Genomic DNA, 13427 nt, shown 5'->3' on the forward strand with positions numbered 1-13427 from the left:
TCGCCAATCCTCATGGCTCAATCCCATGTCCCCCACAGATTTTGTGCTAGTGCCACATACTTTATGCTTAAATGTCATTTACTGAGTACATATTTTCTTTGCAATAATAAAATGGAGAAATATTAAAGATTTAATTGTCTGTGACTATAAGGATTCACTTATCAATTGTTATAACTATAGAATTGATCAAAACCAAACTTATAATTCTTTAAAAATTGTATTTGGGAATTCCCTGGTGGTCCAGTGGTTAGGACTCTGCACGCTTTCACTACCATGGACCCAGGTTCAATCCCTGGTCAGGGAACTAAGATCCTGCAAGCCGCATGGCACAGCTAGATAGGTAGATAGATAGATAGGTAGGTAGGTAGTATTAAAGATGCATTTTTCAATATATCTGGGCTTTAAAGAAAACCACACAATTATTGTATTATATTGACAATCACTGCTGGGAACAGTAGGCAAAGTGCTGGGTCAGCCCTGAGAAACCTTGTTCCCACTCAGAAGAAGGAAGGGTAGAAGAAATGCTAAAACTCCTTCCAGTTTTAGTCATCTTTTAGTGGGAGTTATCTGTTAGTGGGAAATTTTAATGGTTCTCCTTGAATTTAGTCTCAACCTTTTACTTAGAAATCACTTGGTCTAGAAGAGGATTTGATGTCTAGTCAGTAGTAAGTCAGGTCCACAGTGCCAGTGTTCCACTCTTCCTTTGTTTCATGCTCCAACTTGACATTTGCATCCCCAAAAGCAGCCCAGTTGAGTGGGTGAGAGAGAGGCTGTTGAGAAAGGGGAGGAGGGAGGAGGTGGCAGATCAGCTTTTAGAAAGATTCCATGGGCAAGTAGAGACTCTGATGGTGGTTTTTTTTGAAAACTGCTGTTGGGTGTGATGTGGATGCTGTATGACCCAGCTGTGACCTCCCTTACCCTTGAAAGTCACTCTCAAGAAAGGGAAGCAGTGCCTAGTACTAATGAATTTTGAAAATCAGAAGCTTTGGTATTTTAAATTTTTATTACGGAAAATTACAAACTTTCTGAAAATTAATTCACAACCAGCCTTGTTCCATATTCCTCACCCGTCCCATCTGCTCCCACCCAGATCCAGACATGTCATTCCCTGTTTTGGCATGCGTCTCTAAAGAAGGACTCTCTTTTAGTATATAAGCACAATACCATTGTTATAGTTTTAAAAATAAACAGTAATTCTTTTAGTTAGTTTTTGGCTGCGTTGGGTCTTCGTTGCTGTGCACGGGCTTTCTCTAGTTGTGGGAGCGGGGGCTACTCTTTGTTGCAGAGCGCAGGCTCTAGGCACACGGGCTGCAGTAGTTGTGGCACGCGGGCTTAGCAGTTGTGGCTCGCGGGCTCTAGAGTGCAGTTTCAGTAGTTGTGGCGCACGGGCTTAGTTGCTCCGCGACGTGGGATCTTCCCGGACCTGGGCTCGAACCCATGTCCCCTGCATTGGCAGGCGGATTCTTAACCACTGTGCCACCAGGGAAGTCCCAACAATAATTCTTTTATACCCAGTGTCTCCTTAGGGTTCAAGTCATCTGTATTTTTTTTAAAATTGTGGTATTCAATAAAATACACATAATATAAAGTTTACCATTTTAAAGTATGTGGTTCAGTGGCATTAAGTACATTCACAGTATTTTGAAGCCATCACCTCTAACTAGTTGAAAAGCATTTTCATCACCCCAAAAGGAAATCTCACACTCATTAAGCAGTTACTCCCCATTCCCCACTTACCTCAGTCCCTGGTAACCACTAATGTACTTTACATCTCTGTGGATTTACCTGTACTGGATATTTCCTGTGGATGGAATCGTATGAATTGTGGCTCTTCTTAGCTGGCCTCGTAGCACAATGTTTTGAGGTTCATCCATGTTGTAGCATGTGTACATCATTCCTTAGCTGAATATGTTTCCATTTTGTTTATTCATTCATCAGTTGATGGGCATTTTGGTTGTTTCCACCTTCTGGCTATTGGGAATATTGCTGCTATGACATTCATATACAGGTATCGGTTTGAGTCCTTGTTTTCATTTCTTTTGGGTGTATACCTAGGAGTGAAATTACTGGGTTGTATGGTAATTCTCTGTTAATTTATTGAGTAGCCACCAAACTTTTCCCCAGCAGCCACAACAATTTTCCATTCCATCCTCAATGATGTGCAAAGGTTCTTATTTGTCCACATCCTCACTTGGTATTTTCTCCTTTATTTTGATCATGGCCATCTTACTCTTAATTGTGGTTTTGATTTGCATTTTCCCCATGACTAATGGTGTTGAGCATCTTTTCATGTGCTTGTTGGTTATTTGTATAGCGTCTTTGAAGAAATGTCTAAATTCTTAGACTTTTTTTCTAAATTGGGTTGTTTGTTGTCGAGTTATAGAAGCTCTTTATATATTCTGGATACTAGGTCCTAATCAGATACAGGTTTCCCCTGCTATCCAAAGTAGAGGGTTCCTGTGAAACCTAACAGATGCACAAAATGAGTCAAGGTAGAGCACAGACACTCAGAGACACAGTTCAGAGCTCTGGCGGCTTGATGCTGAGATGGAGTATAGTTCCTGGGGAGGAACTTGGTGATGTCACTCACTGCTCGGGCTGCTGCTGCCTCTCCAATGGCTCGCTGCAAAACACATGGTAAACGCTATTTTTGCTTTTTGCCTTTCTCCGTAAAAGTGAAAATCCTCTTCAGATTTCTTTCCATTATCAAAAATGGGTACTAACGTAGGTCTTTCATAAAAGTGAAGTGGCATAAAGGGAACTTTTGCAAAGGGGGGCGTGGGGGGATACCTGTATATGATTTGCAGATATTTTCTTCCATTCAGTGGGTTTGTCTTTTCACTTTCTTGATAGTGTCTTTAATGCACAAAAGTTTTTAATTTTGATGAAGTCAAGTTTATTTTCCCTTTTGTTTCTTATGCTTTTGGTGTCATATGTAAGAATTCATTGCCAGATCTGAGGTTATGAAGACTTACACTTAGACTCCTGTGTTTTCTTCTACTAAGAGTTTTATAGTTTAGCTCTTATGTTTAGGTCCTTGATGCATTTTGAGTTAATTTTTGTATATAATGTGAGGGCCCGGCTTCATTGTTTTGCATGTGGAGATCCAGTTGTCCCAGCACCACCTGTTGAAGAGACTGTTCTTTCCCCATTGAATGGTCTTGGCTCCACTGTTGAAACTGTTGACCTCAGATGTATGCATTTATTTCTCTCAGTTCTATTTCATTGATTTTCGTGTCTACCCTTATGCCAACACCACACTGTTTTGACTACTGTAGCTGTGTAGGAAGTTTTGAAATCCGGAGGTGTGAGTCCACCATCCTTTTTCAAGAATGTTCTGACTATTCTGGATACCTTACAATTCCATGTGAATTTTAAGATCAGCTTTTCCATTTCTGGGGGAAAAAATGGGATTTTGATAGGGATTGCATTGAATCTGTAGATTACTTTGGGTAGTATTGCCATCTTAATGATATTAATTCTCTAATCCTTGAGCATGGAATGTCTTTCCATTTATTTAGGTCTTTGATTTCTTCAGTGTTTTATAGTTTTCAGTATATAAGTCTTGCAGTGTTTAAGTCTTGGTTAAAATTCTTCCTATTTTATTTCTTTTGAATGTTTTTCTAAATAGAATTCTTTTCATAATTTTCTTTTGAAATTGTTCGTTGCTACTGTATAGAAATACAACTGATTTTTTTGCATGTTGATCTTGTACCCTGCAAGTTTGCTGAATTCAAAAACTAATACTAATTGATTGTATTGCCTTTTTTTTTTTTTTTTTTTTTGCCGGGACTCTCACGGTTGTGGCCTCTCCCGTTGCGGAGCACAGGCTCTGGACGCGCAGGCTCAGCGGCCATGGCTCACGGGCCCAGCCGCTCCGCGGCATGTGGGATCTTCCCGGACCGGTGCACGAACCCGTGTCCCCTGCATCGGCAGGCGGACTCTCAACCACTGAGCCACTGGGAAAGCCCTGATTGTGTTACTTTTTGATTAGGGGGTTTCCTTATGTCAATTTGTTAAGATTTTCTATATATAAAGATTATGTCATCTGCCAGTAGAGATAGTTTTTTACCTCCTTTCCCATTTGGATGCCTTTTATTCCCCTTTCCTGCCCAGCTGCCCTGGTAGGACTTCGAATGCAGTGTTGACTAGCAGTGGCAAAGCAGGCATCCTTGTCTTGTTCCTGATCTTGGGGGAAGATCCAGTCTCTCACCATTGAAGCTGATTAACTGTGGGTTATCGTACATGTTACTATGTTGAGGACTTTTCCTTTTATTCCTGGTTTGCTGAGTAGTTTTATCATGAAAGGGTGTTGAATTTTGTCACATACTTTTTCTGTGTTAAGATGGTCGTGTGTTAAGATGGTCGTTACTCCTTTAGTCTGTTAAAACAGTGTATTCCATTGGTTGAGTCCAACATGCTCTGGCCACTTTTCAGCCTCTTCTGCACTGGACCACAGTTATGGTCACAGGTACTCAGTCCATTTTTGTGGAGACTCTGCTACCCTAGACCTCCATCTTGTGGGGCAGTGGTCTCGGGAGGAAAGGTGTCTTTACCCTGCAGACAGTGTCCTCGTATGACCAGCGTTCCCACCTGTTGTCCTGAATAGTCTCCCCTGGGCTCACAGGTATTATTCCTTCTTATAAGAAAGTGGCCCCAGCCTCCAGCCTGTGCTGCCCTGGGGTCCAGGCCCTGCTAGGTGTTGAGGAGGTGAAAGGGTTTTGTGGGAGCCTTCTCCATCTGCCTGGTGGTGTGCTCTGTTGACTTACCCCAGTGTCCTTCGGGAACCACTTGCAGGTTGTGGTAGCAGCAGGCAGAGCGCCCGCCGGACCAGCACCGTCTTCCGCTGGCGCAAGGGGAGGAGCTGCTTGGACTTGGTGGGGCATGGCCAGGTTAGCAGTGAGGCGGCACCGCCTCCTCTGGGGCATCATTCTGCCTCTGCATCTGCAACACCCGCCCCGTGTGAGGCTGCTGCTCTGTGGGACTCCTGGTAGGTGGTCCCACGCACTTGAGCCTGTATCCATGGATTCTGTATTTGCAGATTTCTTGCAGATCACTGAAATTTACTTATAACCCCCAGATCAGTACTCATTGTATTGATTTCACAGCCCTTTGCGGGCTTGTGCAGAGCAGCAAAGTATTCGAGTTCAGCATGCTGGTTCCCAGCCGAGCACAACTCGGCAGTGCCCCCTCCTCATTTCAGCTCCCACTGTGAACACGTGTTGTACTCACTGTTTCTTAGGGCCACGGTTTTCATGTTTTGTAATTTTTGTTGGTGGTTTTGCTGTTTGTTTTTTTAATAAAACTGTATGTATATGTATGTATGGCTGCATTGGGTCTTCGTTGCTGCACGTGGGCTTTCTCTAGTTGTGGTGAGCGAGGGCTACTCTTCATTGTGGTGCACAGGCTTCTCATTGCGGTGGCTTCTCTTGTTGCGGAGCCTGGGCTCTGAGTGCGCGGGCTTCAATAGTTGCATCGTGTGGGCTCAGTAGTTGTGGCGCAGGGGCTTAGTTGCTCCACAGCATGTGGGATCTTCCTAGACCAGGGCTCGAACCCGTGTCCCCTGCATTGGCAGGTGGATTCTTAACCACTGCGCCGCCAGGGAAGTCCCGGTTTTGCTGTTTAAAGTGGACTCCGAGCATGGTTCTGAAAAGGCCTGGAGTGTTTTAGGCACAGAAGGCTGTGATGTGCCTTATGGAGAAAGTACAGGCATGAGTTCAGTGTTAATGGATCAACAGTATAGATTAAGTCGTCTTTAATCAAAAGCCACATAAAACAAGGTATGTGTTGATCAGTTGACAAGCCCTACCCTGTGTTTCCCCGGGGCAGCAGCTCAGCACCTGCCAGCTTGGTATCCCACCTGGTATGGCTCAGCTTTGGGCACTGATTGACTCACAGCTGTGTCAGGCACCTCTTAGGAGCAGTGGTGCTGGGCTATAGCAGGAAATGTGTCCGTGCGTTATGCTTGGAGGGGAGTTGAGTCTCGCCTGAGTGGAGAGTGCATCCCAGGACACAGCCAGGAAACTGGGTAGGACAGCACGTTGGCAGGGAGACCTGCAGGGCCAGGGGCTGCTGGTGTGGGAAGCAGGCAAGCTGGGGAACCAACGAGTGTCCAAGCCTCAGATGGGTATTTCAGGGGCATTCACAGCCACAAAGAGGCTGGGGGCTTCAGGGGATCAGCCAGGAGGCCGTGCCACCATCCAGGTTGGAGCTGCTGGCCTCTGCCTGTGTACGCAGACAGTGCTAATTAGATGGGTGGGGGGGCGAGAGGGGTCAGGATGGTGCCTGGCCTCCCCTTGGAATGTGACCCTGGAGTTGAGTCACCCTCCTGCTGAGGCACCATGTGACTGAGGGCAGAGTACCCCCAACAGGAACATGGTGCTCTCCCTGCTCTGTGGGCACCTGCGTGGCCTCTCGAGAGCACCCCGGTGCAGCACATTGTCATAGCACATTGTCACAGCTGCCCTCTCACCCTTGGGAAAGGAAGCCTGTCTCCCCAGGAACGTGCGTTGAGCTCCAGTTACTGCCACCACGGGCATAAGGAGGGCACGGAAAGGAAAGCCTGGCATTTTGATGCCCGGTGTTCATGGGCAGTGGAGAGGTAGGGTGAGTCCAGCTGTGAGGTGGGCTCTTGGCCCTGGCTTCAGTCACAGTTGCACATGTGTGGTTCACTAGCATGGTTATGGCTGTGTTATTTCTTCAACGACTCCTCATCATTTTGGTCAGATACGGAGTCTTGGGCCGACACCGTGCTTAGGTGGCGTCCCACCTGCTCACTGTAGCCTGAGTGCCCCTTTGCACTCTTCCTGCTGAGATTTCTCCTCTGCCCACTCCTCAGTCTCCCTCACTGTCCTGGTCCTTTCCTTTTCTTTCTGTCACCTTTCTTAAGGGTCTGCAGTTCATGGTTAGCGGAAGACCCTGCTCAGCCTGGCCTAGGAACCACGCCATGCCTGCTTGGGAATCTGGGACCCAGGCTCCACCCACATCCCTGCCTCCCAGACAGCAGGCCCTGCTCTCTGCTGCCCCGCCCCAGCACACCAGCTCCTTCTTCCAGTCACATCATTTTTCAGGCTTTGACCGTTTGCACTGATCTACCGTTAACTCCATTCTGCTCTGATTCTACAACCACTAAATCCTCCTGAAATAGCATTTATTCAAGCCAGAATGGGGCAGCTCCTAGAGTAGCCAAGGCTCTGGGTCTCTGCCATGGACTGCAGCAGTGAAGTGTGTGTCCTGCTGGAAGAACCCAGGCTCCGTGGCAGTGCTGCCCCAGCACCACACATGCCCTTATTCATGAAAGTGACACAGCAGTCGTTCTTGAGAGATGACACTGGAGGTGGTCAGAGGCCCCATGTTAACCAGGGTCCAGCTTCTGGTCCCTTTGTTCCCTAAAGGCATGCACGTGAAATTTCCTTACACAAACTCCTACTGGGACTTTCGATTGGAATGGTGTTGAATCTGGAGATCAAAGTGGAGACACTGGCATCCTGGCAGTGTCAGAGCTGCCCTTTCTTTGACCTCAGTCTGTGTCCCGTGGCTTCCTGTCTCTCATTTTGTAGACCCTCCCTCATCTCACTTAGCTTCAAGTTCCATTTCTTGAGAGGAAATTCTGTAATCCCCGTGCCAGCTAAAGCGGTATGTTAAACGCCTAAAGTTATAAAGCTTGGCGTAAACTGCTTATACTTACAGCTCTTATGCAGCATGCAGAGCAAACTGTCATGAATTGCAGCAGCCGTAATGTCTACTTACTAACATCAGTGTGGCGGGACAGCACGCGTGTCACTGCTGGAACTCAGGCGTGCTCAGGAGACAGGGTCGCTGTTCCCAGCTCTTTGTGCACTTATCTTTCTCCATCTGGCCACCTGCTGCCATGGTCCTAAACCTCCCTTGGGGCATGAGGGCATGGGGTGGGAGGGCAGGGGTCTTCCTGGACAGGATGCTGCTTCTCCAGGTCACTGTGCATCCTCCAGCACACATCCACCCCCCACTCACCCCCAACCCCCTCTGAGTGGAATAGCTCCAGGCTCCTCCCAGCCCAGGCCTGCTTTCCCCCTTGGAGGAAGCAGCACTTCCAGGTGTGGGACGACCAGTTTGCCTGGTTGTGCAGAGCACAAGGCAGGTGAGATCAGAGGTGGTGGAGAGCCTTGTGCCCAGTGAGAGCCCCATGAGGAGGAAGGGCCCCTCTGTGATGAAGACTGGAGAGAAGAAAGGCTTGGGTGGAGGGGTGTGGGGAAGCCGGCCCAGGGCACGCAGAGCTCCCTCCCTACAGGCTGGGCTCAGGAGAAGGTGTGCGGCTCCGGTGCAGGCTTGGCTTGCTGCACCCCGATCCCCTTCTGGGTTTGGGGACTCTGCATCGGGGAGAAGCCGGCAGCAGCCCATGGGCCAAAACAGCAAAGCTGTCTGCTCTGTGCCCCACCTCTGCCTCAGTCCCTTTACCCCTCCTCTCGCTTCAGCAAGACAGCACACGATTGGAAGCAATAAACAGATGCCGGCTGTTCATAAACAGACTCACTGTTCACGTGGTTAATGTGTGGTGGGGACGAGGGTCCATCCAGAAGCACGGGCGCTGACTCACTGTCTCTCCACAGCAGCGGCGAGTCCCTTGCACATGCTGGCAACACACGCCTCGGCGTCGGCCTCCCTGCCCACCAAGCGCCAGAACGGCGACCCGGCGGAGCAGCCAGAGCTAAAGCGGGTCAAGACAGAAGATGGCGAGGGCCTCGTCATCGCCCTGAGCATGGATGCGCCGCCGGCAGCCGTGCGGGAGAAGGGCGTCCAGAACTAGCGGCCAGGAGAGTGTTTCTCACTTTAACGTCAACTCTGTGGTGCCAAAAGGAGACACTGCCTCTCACCGATGCTCAGAGCGCGTTCCCTCGGTGGGTAGAGGGCCCTGCGGTTGGACTTCACCTCAGCACTGGAAACACAAACCCAGGTGGCCTTAAAACTCCTTAATTTAAAGACTGAAGTCACCCCTGAACAAAACCACACGCAGCAAAGCTGGGCTCCGGCAGTGTCTCCCCGCCCAGCGCTCAGCTTAGTTCCGAGTATATACTCTCAGTCCTTCCGAGGGAGGACGCACCCGGTGCGAGCAGGCCTGCTGGGCCGGAGCCACCCCGCCACCAGTAGACAAGACAGTATTTTGTTGTTCACATGTGGAATTAGAATATTTTGAGGTGTACTTTCTTTCTTTACAAAATAATGGGGTCTTTGACATTTCAGATCGCTCCATTTCTACTCTGGTAATTTTGGAATCACACAGGACCTTTTGTGTGGATTTCATTTGGGGAGAAGAAACAAAGTAGTTTTGTTTGTTTTTGTTGTTTGTTTTCAGCCTATGGAATGATTTACTTTTGTCTGTCCTGTTTAAGTTAAGTGGAGCTACTTGACATCTACAAATTTTCCACGTTAGAGCAGTTACCTGAATTAATCCACCTCCATTTCCGTGTGTAAGACGGACAGACACACAGACGGACACCCGCGGGCCACTTGTATCCCTGACGGAAAGAGCTGCCAGGCTCGCGGAGCTGCACTTACCCATTTCTCTTTCTTGCTACTTTTTGTTGTTTGTTTCTTTGTGTTGACTTTGTCCCTGGCATAATTTTCCACTCTAAGTAAAACAAGTCTCCTATGTATTGTGTATGTTTAAAACAAAAGAACTATTACTTCTTCATTTGGAAAAAAAGATTCAATCTTTTATCACACACCCTTTTCAAACAAACATCACAGATCTCTCCGTGGCACGTTCGCTATTTTAGGTGCCGTCACCAGCTCTCGGCATCGTCCGACCAGCCGGCCACCCGATGATGGTGCGGTTTGCCCCCCTCATGGCAGGAGCAGCTGCTGGGGTGGAGCAGAAGCTGCCTGTTGATACAGGGTCTTGGAAGCAGGCACCCTCCGTCCCGGTAAGCATTGGAAACACCTAGGTTGCTTTCTGATTTGTAATAGGAAATTCCCCTCAACCTTTTAGAACTGAATTCAGTACTAAGGCTGACTTCTCTCCTACAAAAAATAAAAGCGAAAGGAAAGGAAACAAAGGTGAGAGAATGAGAAGTAGGAGGTCCGCACGGCCTCAGCCCATGTTCCTCCAGAAGAAAGCCACTCACCTTTCCAGAGGGTTCTGGGGGTCAGAGCTGAGCAGCATGCAAACAGAAAGAGGGCTTTGGCCTTATTGTGAATTTTTAAATGTCATCGTCATTATTTATTTAAATGTAGTTATTTTGGTATTTAATTTTTTTTTTAAAGAGAGGAAAAAACCCCTGTATTTTCCTGGTGGAATGAAACAGCTCAGAATGGTATATTTAGGCAATTTTAAAACAGTTATTATTTACCTAAAGACCAAATATGATAAACCTGTTCTAAGTATTGTGTGTCAATCCACGGTATGGAGCTGTCACAATGTTGTTGCAGATAATGCATATTAAAAATTATGAAATTACTGCACACTAGCTGGATTTATAACTCAGCCATTTAAAAAATAAAAACGAAACCATCATGTGAATGCGACCACGTGTGTGACAGTAGCAAAATCTAACTTGCAGACTGAAGCACGGATGGATCAGAGCACCTCAGGGCAGCAATCTGCATCTCCCAGGCACTTTACAGATACCTTGGAATGTATATTTTTTTTCTTTTTACTCAGAAGGTTTGCAATTTGCAAAATAATTCGGATCTGCTGTGTCCTACATGTGGGATCGGGTCACTCCACTGAGTGCTCCAGACCTTAGTCATGGCCACCGCAGCCCCCTAACCTTGAGCTCTGGGGAGGTGAGTGGACAAGACCACCCTGATGGGGAGATGGCCTGGGCAACACTAAGCAAATGCCTTGTGCGTCCTCCAGGAGACGCATCTCCACAGCCGTCCAGAAAGACTCGGGTAGATTTTCCCTGCATAAGCCCAGTCCATCAGTTGATTATTTCTGAGCCTAAAATGTAGACTTTATGGGCCTGGAGGGATTTCTGCTTGGTTTATAGGTAAGAAAAGTACCCTGTTCTCAAATTTAAAGAAGGGAGAAGGTTAGTTTTGGCTGCTGGGAGCTAGAGCATGCCTTTTTCAAAGGTGGGGCATTCTCTTTCCGTTTTCCTTCTGTCTTATTCATTTGGCTCATTCATTGGCACACAGGAATTTAAGAATATCAAGGAGAGGGCAGGAAAAGGAAAACATAGATTAACAAACTACCGTGTCCTGGGCACCTAAAAATTTTTTTAAATTTAGCTTTGAATCCCCAGGAGCCCTTCAACACCCAGGAGTCACTGAGTGTGTCCTTGTGGCCCCACTTGATGCCTGGTGCTACATCAACAGTCACATTGCAATTCACTCCCGCCCGGCTGTCCACTGGTGGTTCCTAAGTGTCTCATTTCAAAAAGTCTCTGCTTTGACTTCTGCCAAACTTCTGAGCTCCCTCAGGGACTAGAAATTTCATTTCAGCAGCTTTGCCCTGAACCAGACAGAAATACAAAAGGGAAACTCACACGTGATCCAAGTGATGTGGCGCATCCCAAGGTGTCTATGCATGGTTTTTGAATTAATCTTCCTCTCACGTCAGTTGAGTCTCCACCTGGACAGCTGAGCTCCTTAAATGCATCACACCTCTCATCGTCCTCTCCTAGAACAACAGAGTAGAGGGGGCCATGGTCAGAAGGGGGTGGGGCGTGTCAGGACTTGGGATTTCTGTGCTATGTTACACAAAGAGACAAGTGACAATCTTCAAGTCCTAACCTCCACTATTCTAGAAGGTATAGTGGTGATTTGTGTGCAAAGATTTGAAATTTTAAAAGTACCAAGTTCCTGAAATTCAATAAAATATTTTTATTAATTTTAATTGAATACAGAGTATCATTGTCATTTTGATAAGCTTAAGCAGGCATGCTTTTTTGCTTTTTTTAAATGCTCTCTGAGCACACCAAAGGCCTAGAGCACTGGGGCGAGTATTCGAAGGAGCTGCTGTGAGGACAGCAGTTCAGGCTTCTTGACTCCACCAGAAGAAAGGGGGCATTGAGTGTTTGCGTGTGAAAAGGGCATTGGGTCACAGGCAGCGATAACAGTCTTGCTGGCTTTCAATCCATCATGTTAGAGTTTTCAAACTTACTTTGAGGTTCTGGTTGTAGCTGCTATTTCTTCTGCAGACTTGCGCCTCAGCTTGAGAAAGATCATTGCAAACAGCCTGAGATACATCCTCCCATGAGATGAAAATCTTGTTTAAATAGGCACATGGTATTCCGGTCCCCACACTGTTAACACTTGGATTGTCCAGCTCCTAGAGGGTATGGATTGCTGATGTCCTGAGGGGTAGGAAGAGGAAGGGAGAATACTGAAATGACACGAAGTCCCCTTTGGGAGCTAAATGAAGCTCAAGCACAGTGTTCACATGGAGTTTTGTTCTTGACATTGATGCCCTAGTGTAAAAACAGTTCTATTAGCGTAAAAGAGCTGCTCTTCGTGTACTGAGACTCTCTCTCCTAACAAAAGGGAGCATTCCTAAATGTTTTTTTCAGATCTGCTGTCCATGTTGTTTTTTTTAACAAATGTATTTATTTTATTTATTTTTTGGCTGCATTGGGCCTTCATTGCTGTACACAGGCTTTCTCTAGTTGCAGCGAGCGGGGGCTACTCTTCGTTGTGGTGCGCGGGCTTTTCATTGCAGTGGCTTCTCTTGTCACAGAGCACAGGCTCTTAGGTGCAGTCCATTTTGTAGATGCTTTAAAGTGCATTAGGTCTTACCTCCCCCTTCTCACTCAGGAAAAGCTCCTCTGGTAATTCATTAGGGTCACCTTGTTGAAGTTAAACTGAGTCAAATAGAGCTATCCTACAGGATAACCTACCTTTACCCAAGAAAAAGATGTTGAAGGCAGGAGGCCTTCAGGTATAGGAAACAATTCAGTAACTCTGATAAGAGGTCTTTCATGTAGCAAAAGCCATGTTAGTTATTGCGGAGAGGCCCACATTTAGTCTCTAAGGAAGATACAGGGGGGAATTCCCTGGTGGTCCAGTGGTTGGGACTCTGAGCTTCCACTGCAGGGGGTACAGGTTTGATCCCTGATCAGGGAACTAAGATCCCGCATGCCATGCGGCACGGCCCAAAAAAAAAGGGAAGGCATTGGGGCATGTCATGAAGCTATGTGCAGTTGCCATATGGTAAGTTCAGTCCTAAATATGGGAGGTGAAAGAACCCATAGTATGTAGTGATTTAAACTGTAGCCTGTTGGCCAGCACTCACCGTAGGTCTCTGTGGAATACTGCCTCTTGTTGTTACCCCTCCATGTTTACATCCATAGCAATACAAAATTAGATTTTAACATGGGTCTCTCAGGTGATCTCTGATGAGATGACTAAACCTGTGTGCACAAAATTTTCTGATTTTAGAAATGTCTTTCTGAGGTCTCTGCCCTGTGTCTCACCCATTGGCTGAATAAATAAAGCAACTGTCACAG

At 46.9% G+C, this 13427-nt stretch overlaps 1 protein-coding gene across 1 annotated transcript in view; it reads left to right on the top strand.

Annotated features, from left to right (window-relative positions):
- FOXK2 (forkhead box K2) overlaps positions 1-9628 on the top strand; it is a gene marked incomplete at its 5' end in the record, with an annotated part of 68250 nt that extends 58622 nt beyond the window's left edge. The window contains one exon of the mRNA XM_082860381.1: positions 8589-9628. Within this exon, the coding sequence (XP_082716507.1) occupies positions 8589-8785 (197 nt within the window). The 3' untranslated portion in view covers positions 8786-9628. The remainder of the gene's footprint in view (positions 1-8588) is intronic.
- Positions 9629-13427: the final 3799 nt, after the last annotated feature.

Source organism: Leucopleurus acutus (assembly GCF_964270905.1).
Source record: "Leucopleurus acutus genome assembly, chromosome: 19".
Classification (NCBI taxonomy): Eukaryota; Metazoa; Chordata; class Mammalia; order Artiodactyla; family Delphinidae; genus Leucopleurus; species Leucopleurus acutus.